The sequence below is a fragment of the Ixodes scapularis genome, unplaced genomic scaffold (genome assembly GCF_016920785.2).
Source record: "Ixodes scapularis isolate PalLabHiFi unplaced genomic scaffold, ASM1692078v2 PGA_scaffold11__112_contigs__length_91849675, whole genome shotgun sequence".
Lineage (NCBI taxonomy): Eukaryota > Metazoa > Arthropoda > Arachnida > Ixodida > Ixodidae > Ixodes > Ixodes scapularis.
The window spans coordinates 24,323,328-24,336,987 of NW_024609837.1; the positions used below are offsets into that span (position 1 = coordinate 24,323,328).

The 13,660-nt window shown below is 44.3% G+C and overlaps 1 protein-coding gene across 2 annotated transcripts in view; it reads left to right on the forward strand.

Moving 5' to 3' along the window:
* The window catches only part of LOC8051405 (endochitinase), a 33,852-nt gene that overhangs the window by 14,703 nt on the left and 5,489 nt on the right, over positions 1–13,660 (forward strand). For both annotated transcript variants that reach the window (XM_040219642.3, XM_042288849.1), the window contains 3 exons: positions 4,761–4,884; positions 8,314–8,499; positions 10,565–10,687. In XM_040219642.3, the coding sequence (XP_040075576.3) occupies positions 4,761–4,884; positions 8,314–8,499; positions 10,565–10,687 (433 nt within the window). The remainder of the gene's footprint in view (positions 1–4,760; positions 4,885–8,313; positions 8,500–10,564; positions 10,688–13,660) is intronic.

Consider the following 13,660-nt stretch of genomic DNA (forward strand, 5'->3'; position numbering starts at 1 on the left):
TCTTCTGAGGGATAGACACTCAATGCATAATTTATCAAGCAGGAGTTCATAGTTGTAAAAATGCCTACGGCCAAGGTATTTGTCATAGATTGTACGCACTAGGCGTCTCTGAACTCACTCTATTTTGCCTGCATGTGCAGTGACCGAATTCCACCCTTCCGAGCCAAAATCTAGTTTAGATCTGATAAGAGAACAGAGCAAACGAAGGAGGCAGGCATAGTTCACAAACTGTTTAGTTAATAATCCTTCCCAGTAATCTAAATGCAGAACACAGAAAGTGGGCGATACGGCATCGAAAAGAAAGAGTAGTGTCAAAGTAAACTCCAATTTCACGAAGCGATCAAACTCCTAAAATACACCTGTCATCAAGTGAGTACGAATACTGCGCAATTAAACGTTTTTTTACTGAAAGACAAGACCTTTTTTTTCTGGATTAATGATTAAACAATTTTCCTGACACCAGTTAAAAATATGTGTCACTCTGCAGAAGGTCACAGTCGCAAATCTAACGAATACTCAAAATCAGCTTGATATCGTCCACGAATAACAACACGTTTGAGTTTACCACGAAAGTAGATATGCCACTGATAAAAATCAGAAACAAAAGTGGACCCAAACTGGAGCCCCGTGGTAATCCCAGTGACGGGCAAAAAGGATCAGAGAAATTATTTAAAATGCGTACAACGCAGCGACTTTCACTCAGGTAGCTTTCAAGCCGTTTCAAATTCATAGGAGGAGCCCCATTTCGTGACAATTTGTGCAATAGAAAAACGTGGTTCACCTTATCGAAGGCATTCGAGAGGTTAAAATAAACAACGTCAACTTGACCGCGATTGCAAACGAAAGGTACTGAATAATAAAGAAAGGTACACAGGTTTTTCTCGACCAAGCTTTCCTTGATGAAACCATGCTGGTGAGACGTAATACGTCGCTTAAGATAAAAAGAAAGACGGGTGGGCGTAACTATCTCAAACACCTTTGCAAAAGAACAAAGCAAGGATACGGGGTGATAGTTCCCAACTTGCGAAGTATACCCCAGCGTTATGTAGAGGAACAACAATAGACGCTTTACACATTGATGGAAATACACCCTTAGACATTGATATATTAAATATATGCTCTAAGATAGGCGCAAAAAGATTTGAACAACCTTTAAGAATATAGTTAGGCACATAATTTGTACCAGATGTCAGTTTCGGCTTTAATTTCTTTATAGCCACCATGATTTCCAAACCGTGACCTGGTTTAACGCAAAAGATCAGAGTAGATAGGATCATCAAGAAATGCACTATCTTCAGGCGCATCTGAGAAAAAACAACCACTAAAGTGACATGCAAAAAGATTAGCGATATCCTTCGAGTTAGACAGAATCTCGGAATCACTTCTTAAGCAAATACCGCGCGCAATATCTCTAGTATGTTGTCTAGCAAATTTCCAAACCTTATCTTGTGTATGGAAAAGACTATTTTCTATCACGTTTAAATGAGCACACTCGAGCTTTCGTACGCAGAAATACGTTTTTGGTACGTACTTGTGCTTTAGCACTTCCTTGGTGAATAAGGGTCAGGGTATCCAGGCTTTTGCTAGAGAAAGTCAAGTTTGGTTCGTTGGATCCTTCTGGCGTTTTAAGGGTCTAAATTCCCAGACAACAACCAAATTTTGGTCCAGAAACCTGTGCTACCATGGTACGGATTGTAAGGAAGGTTATGTTGAATTAACCATTTTCAAAAGGACACGCCTTCCAGAAGAAGCTTCAATGCCGCTATTTTTGAGGCACACATATTGAGCGCGTATTCGCTTTTGCTCGCGTGATCTGAAACATATGGTGGCGCCAGCGTGCAAATAGCACCCCAAACACTTCCAATTGTGAATTAGGCCGAGGGTTTCGCAGTATTTGCGAAATCAACCATACACGCTATCTTCTGTAAATGGCCACTGATAGCACTGTCAGACTTAATTAAATCTAATGACAAAAAAATTATGAGTAAACAAAATTTGGAAATTTAGGTTAACCGGAAGTGTGTGCCGGGGCTACACAATAAATGGCGTCACTGAATGCGTTGCCAAGCAACAAAAGGGGCGAATTGAACGCGAATACTGCTACAACGCTTGGCGTGAACTCCGATCTGAAAACGCGCTTTTGCGAAGGAAGCAATGCCCAAAATATGGCTTCCGTGAGTGTTGCTTCATAGACCTTTGAGAGGGGTCTATACGGCGTGCAAGTCGGCCTGCTCCTTGCGCACCTGGTGGGGTTTTTCCACCCCGACCTCAAGCAATGGGGGCGCAAGTCTGGCTGCCTCGTCATCGTGCATTATTCATGGGTTCTCAATGTTGACTTTTGCTTCGCGTGCCCCTATTTTCCTTCCTATGTGCCAAAGACGCATTTTAAAACACTTTCTCGAACAATTATCAGCAAACTAAAATACAGTTAAAGGTAGCTCCATTTTTCTTCTCTGTCTTGTTGCTACTGTCATAGCATCTTATATACTGAAAAAGCCTGGCATATCGCCACGAGAAGCGGCCGCCGAAATGGAAAAGGTAGAGCGGCAGACAACGGATGAGAGGAGAGCCACGTGACTGGCGCCCCGCTGCGGCAAGAGGCCGACACACTCTTTTCCCAAGCGAACAAGTGTGTTTCTGGTCCTCGCCGCTGCAAAAGTTGTGCGCTAACGTCCAGATTCCCCGAGAAATGGCTATTTGATGCCTTTGGTGCTACAAGATCCTCGCGCTACAAATCTGTTCAGGGTACTCTGTAGCTCCGTCGTCGAACTGTCAGGATTTCGGGGTATAGAGGAGGCTATGGCTACTGCGTTACGAAATCCCTAACCGTCACCATAATTAAGTCTTCTTTCATAAGTATCCAAAGTAAACCGTCAAGTTTTATGCCAGCACTGAAACACGATTGTGCAGTTGCCTTGACTCTTGTCGCCTTCAAAAGCCTGAAATTAATCCGTGCTTACCCAGCAAAACAAATAATCGCTAGCAATGCATTTTTAATTTGCAACAATTGTAGAGTATATAAGCCATACCAAGACGCTGGACGTTCGTGAGAACAAAAAGAAACAATGTGATACTGAAATACATTTTGTTTCAAATGTCAATTACATGAATACGACGGCGCGCACCACACCCAAAAAATTCTCAAGCATTTTAACAAAAACATGCAAGATACCTTCACCTCGAGAGTTTATTGCGGCTTTGCAGAAGACAGGAAAGCAAGAGCGCGCGGGAATGTTCTCCTCGAATGACCGAACAAAGACGCTTCGATAGCAGCACATGTGTATAGTACAATTTATAAAGCGAAGTATAGCTTCGGCCTCAACTGCAGCATGCGTCATGTTGTCCGCTGACCGACAAAAAGATATCAAATTATATATTCTGTAACGGTTTAAACGAATGATTCAAAATAGCAGTTAAATCGTGTTAGGCGGCTTAAAAATCTGGGTTACTTTTACACGTTTTTGATGTAGCGAATGAATCCCCTTCTTAATTATATGGCCAACTCAGTATCCAAGCAGCTCAACAATACTCGGGGACCCCTTGCTATGGCTATGCATTTTAAAGTACGGGAGCGCGTGCTTTAGCGCCGACTACAGCTGCGCACGCGCCCTCCTCCTCGCTTCTGAAATGCCACAAAAAGTTGTACCATAAACTTCTATATTCTCACAAAGCCTGTAAGTTCGATGATATTTGGAACGCGTAGATCTGGTAGCACAGAGCATCAAAGAGGAACATCTCGGGAAACTTGGACGTCAGCGCACAGGTTTTTCAGCGGCGAGGACACGAAACAAACTTGTTCGCTCAAGAGAAGTCTGTTTCGGCGTCTCGCCGCAGCGGGGCGTCAGTCACGTGGCCGTCCTCTCATCCGTTGTCTGTCGCTCCCCTTTTTTTTATTTCGGCTGCGGCTTCTCGTGGCAATCTTCCAGGCTTTGTCAGTACTACTCAAGGCGTCATAGTGATCATTTGGCTAATCGCAGAAGGCCGACCACAGCGACGCTTTTGGTCCCGCCTGTCACCAATAGGGAGTATATACTGGACTCCATATTTGACGATTCGATTTCGAGCGCATGCTCAGAACGAGCTCGCATTAATAGGCTGCTAAGATCGACAATCTCAGAAACGTATTATATACACACGTAAAAAAAGAAAAAAACTGCGGAAGCTCGTTATTATTACGCGCTCAGCAGTGGCGCACACACTATAACCGCCAGTGAATAGCCCCTGTTACTACAGGGCCACATCTTCTGCCCGTGCCTTTGTTGGAATTGAAAACAGGAGAGTGTCGTTATATTGATTAAAATTATTGCAATTGCCTTAGGTAACATAATTATTACTTAAAAATGACAAAACAAAGGTGTTTTTTTTTAGTCGACCATATACTACATGTCGGAATTTTATAAAGAGGAAAAATTACATTAAATAGTTTTATGACATGATGATAATAAGGCGACTGTTGATAGTGAGAGCACTACAAGTCACTTAAGACACGTGCAGCTATTTTACGGCATGATAAGTGTAACGCGCTGATAAAGATCAATGCTTTGGGGTTATATGTTTCTTAGATACGTCAAGCGTGATATACGTACATACACCCTTAGGCTGTAAACGGCTACGTGTTCCTAGTCTACTTTCGTTGTAACCCCGTTGAGGGACTTGTCTTGCCTATAGCCGAAGTATGACCCCACTCCTGTTGTGAGGAAGAGTGACTCGCAAAAAGAAGGCGCACCTCTCGATCTGGTCTCTCTTCCAAACGCGAACAGATATCTGGACTTTATGAGCGTCATGGGCTACGACTTCTTCGGTGCCTGGGACAACAAGACAGGCCACAATGCTCCCCTCAGGGCCAGGCAAAATGCCAGCAAAATCGAAACCACCTGGAACGTGGCAAGTATTCCGTTTTGTCGAGCTGGCGGATACACGCAAATTTCCCGGAGGCCAAATTAACCAAATGTCACCCGCAAAAAAAAAAAAAAAAAAAAAACCAGCATTTTTACGTTTTGTGTTTTAAATGATTCTGATATCCGTGTGATGCATATTCCCAAAAAAATTATATTCGTACCAATATAATCCTGGGTTTAAAAAAAAAACGATTTAACAGGGACACTATGTACTCCACCTCACATCAATTCCAACCGCAGCTAGGGCTACTATCCGAGGCGGAACTAACCAAGCAGCGCCAAAATTGCATCGTCATGGTGGCCGTCTTCTTTGTGTGTTTATTATCACCGATCACGGAATAATTAAATAAATAAAAAAAACAGCATGAAGGCGCATTCATTGCACGTGATCGGTGTAGACGGGGGCGTTCAACGCAAAAAAGACGACTGCCACCGTGACCCTGCATTTTTGGTGCCGGTTGGTTGGGTCATTCCGATCGTAGCCCTGAGCTGCGGACGAACTTAATCCGAAAAAGGAGCGTTTGTTCGGAGACTTAACACACACCTCGAAAGCGAGCACATTTATGCGTTGTTGCACTCGTTGCCGAGCTAAGTTTTCCGTGTTGCGCGGCGCCGGGTTCATCGAATCAACATCACTTTGCTGCCCAGTTCGCTTCGCTCAACTGACCCTCTTTGTTTTCAAAACCCGAACGAGCATGCAATGTTAGGGGTCACCATTTCTCGGCCATGAAGCGCGTGACTGGATCCAGATTCGCGCCAAACGCAGCCGCAGCTATCGTTTTTTTTTTTTTTTCTCTTTTTTTTTTCACAAGCAGGTTTGATTAAAAGTTGAGCGCTGACGTGGCTCTCGTGTCCAGTACGTGATGAGGATGCGTGCGTCTAATAATGGCAGACTCGAATAATATGGCGCAGCAGCTAAGGAAACATTAACGATGCTTTGTCAACTTTTCAGGATATTTCATTGCCCGTCGATTATCGACCAATAAAAATATCTAGACTTTCCGAGTCCCCCTTCGCCTATTTTGAACAAACAGGGCCAGTTCGAATGTGCAGTTAGCTTTAAAACTCAATCAATGCATCATATTTGGGCAAGGCCTGTCGAGACAAGACAGGCCTCGTCCATCCACGTTCTAAAAAAAAAAAAGCTGTGATTTCGCTTCGTGCAGAACACGAGACAACGATCCATGGTGAACAATAGAGGGCTCCCAGAGAATGACGAAGGTCGTAAGGAAATTAGACCCGCAAAAGGCAATGGGCGCACTGCGCAGGCGCTTTCAGCATGTGAAACGTCACGCCCATTGTTCATGCACACACAACATTTTTTGGTTTAAAGGGGTACTCCACCGATTTTTTGAGCTACCTCAACTAACTATATTTTCTGACTCCCCGGCCTTTACTCTCTCCGGTATGCTATTTAGAATCGCGAAATTCATAATAGTTATTGCGAAATCGGCAAATGAAAATGATGCAAAAACCAACATTCAAATATACGCGCGCTTTTCAGGGCCCTGACGTCAGTGGCAGGCAGGCTTGTCAGTCCAGCAAGCAGCCAAAAAATAGAATATGCCAATCATTTGTTTCGTGCTGGAGCGCGGGTACTGCAGCGAGCTTCTTAACCATTCTTTTGACACCATGAAACTGCTTCGAATCAGTTTAAAACAAAATCTACAGCCCAAAGAGTGAACCCCTGCCTTCCACTGACGTCACTTTTTCATTGTTGCCAGTAGAGACTTCGATCTTGAAAAACACGGTGAGGACCAAAACTGTAAATTCAATAACTTCGCGAAAAAACAATATTTTGACCTAATATTTGGGATACTATTTTCGCGATGTTTGTTGGTTAGTTTAGCAAAATTTCAAGCAAATCGGAGACAATGAAAAAATCGGTGGAGTAGCCCTTTAAAGGTGTACTCCGGCGATTTTTGAGCTACCTTAACTAACTATATTTTCTGACTCCCAGGCCTTTACCCTTTCTGGTATGCTATTTAGTATCGCGGAATTCATAATAGTTCCTGCGAAATCGGCAAATGAAAATGATGCAAAAACAGACATTCAAATATACCCGCCCTTTTCAGGGCCGTGACGTCAGTGGAAGTTCAGCTTGCCAGTCGGGCGAGCAGTCTAAAAAATAGAATATGCCAATCATTTGTTCCGTGCTGGAGCGCGGGGACTGGAGCGAGCTTCCAAAGCATTCATTTGACACCATGAAACTGCTTCGAATCAGTTGGGAACAAATTCTACAGTCCAAAGAGTGAACCCCTGCACTTCCAGTGACGTCACTTTTTCATTGTTGCCAGTAGAGACTTTCAGTTTGAAAAACACGGTGAGGACCAAAATTGTAAATTCAATAACTTCGTGAAAAAAAACTATTTTGACCTAATATTTGGGATACTATTTTGGCGATGTTGTTTCACGAATTTAGCAAAACTTCAAGCAAATCGGGGACCATGAAGAAATCGGCGGAGTACCCCTTTAAGCGTATCCTGAGCTTCGCCATTTGCTGAGACCCTTCTAGTGTTCGCCGTGATTAGTTTTCTCGTGTTCTGCACCGTATTTTATAATGCGGAAAAGTTTTCCCTCTAGTTTCACGTGGTAGACAGTCGCTTGAACCGCGTGACGGTTTGGTTCATAGAACATTTCTTGCTGGAGATTCACACTTATGTAGCAGCCACGGCTTGGCTCTTAAAACACTGCTTGCTAAAAATTCATGCTTGCGCAGAACCCGCGGTTTTGTTCCTAGAACAATCCTTGTTGAAAATGCATGCTTACGGAGCACTCGCGGTATGGTTCCTGAAACAATGCTTGCTGAAAACTCGTGATTACGTGGCACCCGCGGTTTAGTTTCTAGAATACTCCTTACTGAAGATGCATGCTTACGTAGCGCTTGCGATCTGGTTCCTGGAACACTTCTTGCTGAATATTCATGCTTACGTAGCACACGAGGTTTGGCTTCTAGAACACTCTTTCTTGGAGATTTATGGTTAGGTAGTTCTCGCGGTTTCGTTCCTGAAACAAGCTTGTCGCTTAAGTCATACTTGTATACATATTCCTTAAATATAATATTATTTATAATTATTCCAGGAATTAACCCCGCGGTTTGATTACTGGAATACTGTTTCCTGAAGATTCATACTTATGTAGCACCTGCGATTTAATTCCTGGACCGCTCGATACTATATATTTATGCTTAAGTAGCACTCGCGATTTGGTTCATTGAATCTTCCTTACTGAAAATTCATGCTTATGCAAAACCCGCGATTTGGTTCCTGGAACACTCCTTACTGAATTTATGTTTATACAGCGACCGCGGTTTGGTTCCTGAAACACTCTTTGCTAAACATTCGTTTTTTTTTTGTTTTTTTTTTAATGAAACTCCGAAGCTCCAAAGGCTCATGTTTACGCGTCCGACTTGCAGGAGTACGCTGTCAATCACTGGATTACCCGGGGGGCTCCCCCGAGCAAGCTGCTTCTGGGGGTGCCGCTGTACGGCCGAACTTTCCTGTTAAAAGATCCAAAGAACGCGGGCTTCCTGGCACCCTCGGTCGGCCCTGGTCCCATGGGACCCTGCAGCCGAACCGACGGTAACCTCGGATACAATGAGGTAATCGAATCCTGAAAAAGAGCATTGTACTGACGTGCGGTCGTGAATTACTACTGCGTGATGCACGATGAGGACCCCATGCTGGCTGTAGTACTGCACTCGCTAACTTTCTCATCTACGGCCTAGATACCATGGCGCCCATTGGGATTGACTTGATTCCCGCTGTCTAAACAAACACACAACATAATCACAATTTTAGCCTCAACAAAACTGGAGGTCGCAAAGCGAGGGTGACGATAATGAACAAAGTTCCGAAAGACAGTGCACACGTGGCCTCAAAAACACACACAACAACGTCTCGTCGCGTGTCGAGAGAAACCTCGCTTTTCACCAGTGAGCCGCTGTTGTAGCCAACGTGCCTTCTCACTGGAATATTCACGCTCGTGACTTCTTTCAAAGGTCAATTACATTAGCACAATTCATCGTTTGATTGATGGAGTCGGGCATTGATTGAGGGAATAGCTGAATCATTAACTAGTTCAATGATATTAATGTCACCTCTAGTTAAGCATGAAGAACTCACAGATATGGCTAGGTGATATATATATATATATATATATATATATATATATATATATATATATATATATATATATCAGTTCCTCTTGAATATTTATAACCATAAAATTTATCTATTTAATTTGCATTAGAGTTGCCCACCGACAGGTTTACGCCTTTCAAGTGGTGCACCACAATACTAAAGAAACAGTACAAACGTTTTCAGTGTAACAAAAAAATAACGCACGAAAATGAAATTAAAACACACATTTTTGACAATGTTAGGGTTACTGACAGTCGGATAGTTAGCTATTTGTCCGACTGTTAGATTATTGCTATAGTTAAGCCAGATATCTTAAATGATCGAAAATTAATTATATTTCTACACAAAGGAAATAAAAGGGGAGGATGCTGAATAACAGGGAACGTTGATCATAGGTGATAGCAAACGATAACCCTCAATCGTGTAAGCACCTCTTTTTTTTCTTTTTTCTTTTTTTGAGTAGATAGTTGGATATTTTGTTAACGCCACAAAGCAAGCTATCGTCGAGAAGGGAGCGCGGACAGATTGTGTTCGCATCTAGCCTCGAAACAGGACTTGCTCGTTTCATGCCGACATAGAGGGCGCTCCGACCAAGAGGCCCACAGGGAAATAGAAGAGGTAGAAAAGGTCCATGTTCGAGAACGGCGAACGGTTCGGTGATGACATGAAGGGGAGCAGACCTCTGAACAAGGATCTCTTGGTGAAATAATGGGGAAGAAGCGGATATATGGATGGATGAATGAAATAATACAGACGAACCCTTTAAATCGGTTGGCGGCTTGTGCAACCTGGCCAAAGCTTCTAATTCAAATTGTTTAAAATCTGATTAAATTGCTAACAAATAGAGAAAGTCAAAAGGAATATCAAATCTCTGCTAAGCACAAGCCTTCAATAACCAGAAAAGAGTCAAAGTACAGGCTAGCTGGTGGAAGTCAACCATTTCGTCGTTTACCCTGAGACTGGGGGGTTTTTTGAAGAGCAGAAGAAACAGCTGAGTTTGAGACCTGTCTGTTTTTTCTGTTTCTTCTGCTCTTCAAAAAACCCCCCAGTCTCAGGGTAAACGACGAAATGGTTGACTTCAATAACCATTGGTCACGAGACTTCATTCTTCCTTCTGCTTACGCAACCAGTCCGATAGACTGTGCTTGGTGATCTCCAATTTCCCGCCGTCTATTTTTTCGTCGCTGCCACTAAATCAGCATCGCCTTAAACAACTGCAGGGTGAAGCCGTTTACAGTAAAGTAGTAGGTGTTCAACCGTCTTTTCTTACTTTCTACATGCCCCGCACACCGTACCTACGTCCTGATATTGTCTTTGCACCCTAGCTCGTAAAACATCCGTCCTGACCTCAAACAACAAGGAGTTTTTTTTGGAAGCTCTGAATCGGGCTGAATCGTGCGCCATCTATCCGCGTTCAAAAGAAGCGACAGGCGCACCGAACATAATTTGGACCCTCCTAAATGTTCCTCTTGCATCGTGATTAACGCTGACAAAAAAAAAAATAATGTGCCCGTTGGTTTTCAGATTTGCCGGTACTTGAACGAAGGAGGGTGGACGGTGACACGAGACCCCGACGTGAACGCACCGGTGGCTGTCAAGGACAACTTCTGGATCGGCTACGACGACGCGGAAAGCCTTACTGCAAAGGTGAGTTCAAGGAGATCACCGGGACTAACCCAGACTCCTCTGCACCAGGACGACTCTCTTGTCCCTGTACTATATATATATATATGATGCCTGGAACGAGTCTCCGACTGGTGTGTTTACGACTGGGTGCATAGATGGATGAATGTTAAAGGCTGTATTCTTTGTAACGGGCGGTAGCTTGCGCCACCTAGCCTAAGCCCCGTTCTAAATTATATTTCCGCTCGATGACGTCATAGAAGCGTTATACTGCAGTTATACCGTCGCCGGCCGCAATCCTGGCGGCATGACAGCCGCGTCGGAATGCGTAGCAGACGCCTGCTCTGCTGGAGATCGCACTCCAGTTCGACAGTCCACATAAGTTTCAGCAGCCAGAAATCGGGACTTCGCGACAACAGCGACACCCGCGTTCGCTCATACTCTTGGCCCTCATGGCCGGAACTTTTAGCATCGGCTGCCAGGATGGCGTGATCCGACAGCCTTAGAGCCACTAAATGAGCTGCGCTTAGGGTATCGGCACTCCGTTTCCCGACATTGCTGTGGGTGCCGCCATTTTGGGGCTTGTGCAGAGCAGACGCAACTGCCGATCGTCATGATTCAAAAGTGCGACTTCCTCAGCATTAGATTCGGTGTTAGGAAGCTCATGTAATATTGCTTTTCTCTGTCGCGAACTGTTTAAAATTTGTGTAGGACGGAAAAGCGCTCCCTGTGATTTCAGACAAAGCTTCAGATAACTGTCAGCCATGATTTTAAGCCATAATATGTCCAAGTGTCGTTACTCTGAAGCGTAGCTTCTTTAGTGGCACCAGACAGCCTGACACTCCAGATTTTGTGACGTCGTTGTGGCCACTTCGGCGCCAAGTTCGATGCATAAACAAAGTTAAGATTCGAACTTTTTTTTTGTTGTTGCTTTGTGAAAAATTTAGAGATAATTTAGCTTGTTAAGACTGTAAATAAATATAGAAAAAGAAATCAAATTGGGCGTTCCAACTTCTAATGTCCGCAAAGATACGCAAACAAAAATTTCAATGTTTTTTTTTTTCGTTTTTCTTTTAAATTTAATTTAATTGTGTAGGGGATCAACATGCCGCCTAATTTCTCCCTTCGTTTTTACAATGTAAGTAGTAATCAATATACTCATATTCCGGAGGTATGAAGCCAAAGTTGCGTTCTGTACAAACAACTCTGGAAAACACACACGTCACGCGCCTATTTTTTTCGTCGTTTGCTTTTGCGCAGGGTGACGCAGTCCGTTCATTAACTGTTTAGTTTAATTTGATGCGTTATACCGATATAAATTAAATTTGGTCAGCATGGCCTGGAATGCTCTTAATATACGTTTTAAATACCATAATTTTATATTAAAGGTGCCCTGAGCAGGTTTCCCAGATCGCCTAAATTCGGCGATAACACTCTCTGCGGCCTCTAAGCACCCAAGAAATTTATAAATCATAACGACGCGCGGTCGATTTCCCTATTAAAAGAACAATCAAAACTTTCAGCCTTTCCACTCTGGTGAAGGAAGACCAGCGGAGCTGTACAATGGAACGTAATGGCCGGCCGCCAGTCGGCAAGCCAGAGTGGAAAGGCTGCCGCCATCTATGAGCGACGGCGGCAACCAGATACGTGGCTTCCCGCCGTCGCTCATAGATGGCGGTAGGTGTCCAGAGATCGGTGTCTTCATTTCTTTGCGGGGGCACGATCCCGGGGAGACTAGCCCTTAAAGGAGCGATGCAACAATTTTTGTTCTTGCGCAAATACCCCTTAAAACTGATCCCTGACGTTAATTATCTATGAAACACGCGTTCGTTTTTCACCCCACGCCAATAGAAGTTCCAGAAAAAAATTAAAGAAAAACGAGCACCGTTCACCCCCTCAACTCGCAGCCAGAACAAGCGGCCACATGATCTGGAGCCGATTATATGCCGCCAATGTTGAACATAGCCACACGCTGGGGTCGGTAAAGCATAGGACACGCGATGAGTTTTAGACATTATTATGGCTCGGCTATTGTCGTCGTTGCAGCGATTGGACACGGGCCACTACCCGAATAACACTGTACCCGAATACAAGGGCGGATGGAGGAATTTCCTGAAGGGGGTGGTCAGGTGTTGGTCAGCGTATCATATGTTTAGGGACCCCCTCCCCCTCTCCCTCGTTTCACGCCCTAAATTTTACACATGCAGAAATCAAGAGGGGTGTCAGGACATCCGCCCCCCCCCCCCCCCCCCCCTCTAAATCCGCCCCTGCCCGAATGAATGTCGAGGCATCGATTGTCACGACCCAGATCGAATGCGTACGCAGTCTTCGCGTCCACTGTGTGAGCAGCATTTGAATATCATCACCGCAAAGCTCGATGACGCATTCCCGGGGATCGTACTGTTGTCATTGTCCCCACAGCTCCGTCATCAAACTTCGCGAAGGAGCAAAAGGCGGCTTTTGGAAGGAGAGACTGAAAGAAAAGCTCCGCTTTCATCCTTTGAATTCCGCCGCGACGAAGACGCTTCTTGGTCAGTGGTGATGCGTTCGAGTATTCTTGGGTCCCACTAATGCCAGGAAGCTGGTGTAAAGTAGGGAAATAATCCTACACAATGTCGTTGCACAGCCCCTTTAAAGGGGCCATAAAACGAATTTTGGGTTTAGATGAATGATTTTAAGTTGGGACTTTACTAATCACATATCGTTTAGTTGGCCAAAAGAAAGAGGGTAGAAAGTTAGAAGCCAGCTTTTCGGTATGAACATTTGAGATGATAGCGGACTATTTTGTACCTTCTTTCCTTCGAACGCTCTCCGCCTTTTCACTATGATACATCCGCGGTTCCCAAAGTGCGTCAGCGGTGCCAACCTGACGTCAGCCGAGCCCAGCTCACGCATCAGACACGAGAATCGCGTCACTCCGACGTATGCGCTCGTCAATAATCAATTCGTCGACGAATATTTGGATTCGCGTTCGTGGCCAATGAGTGCCCTGACGGA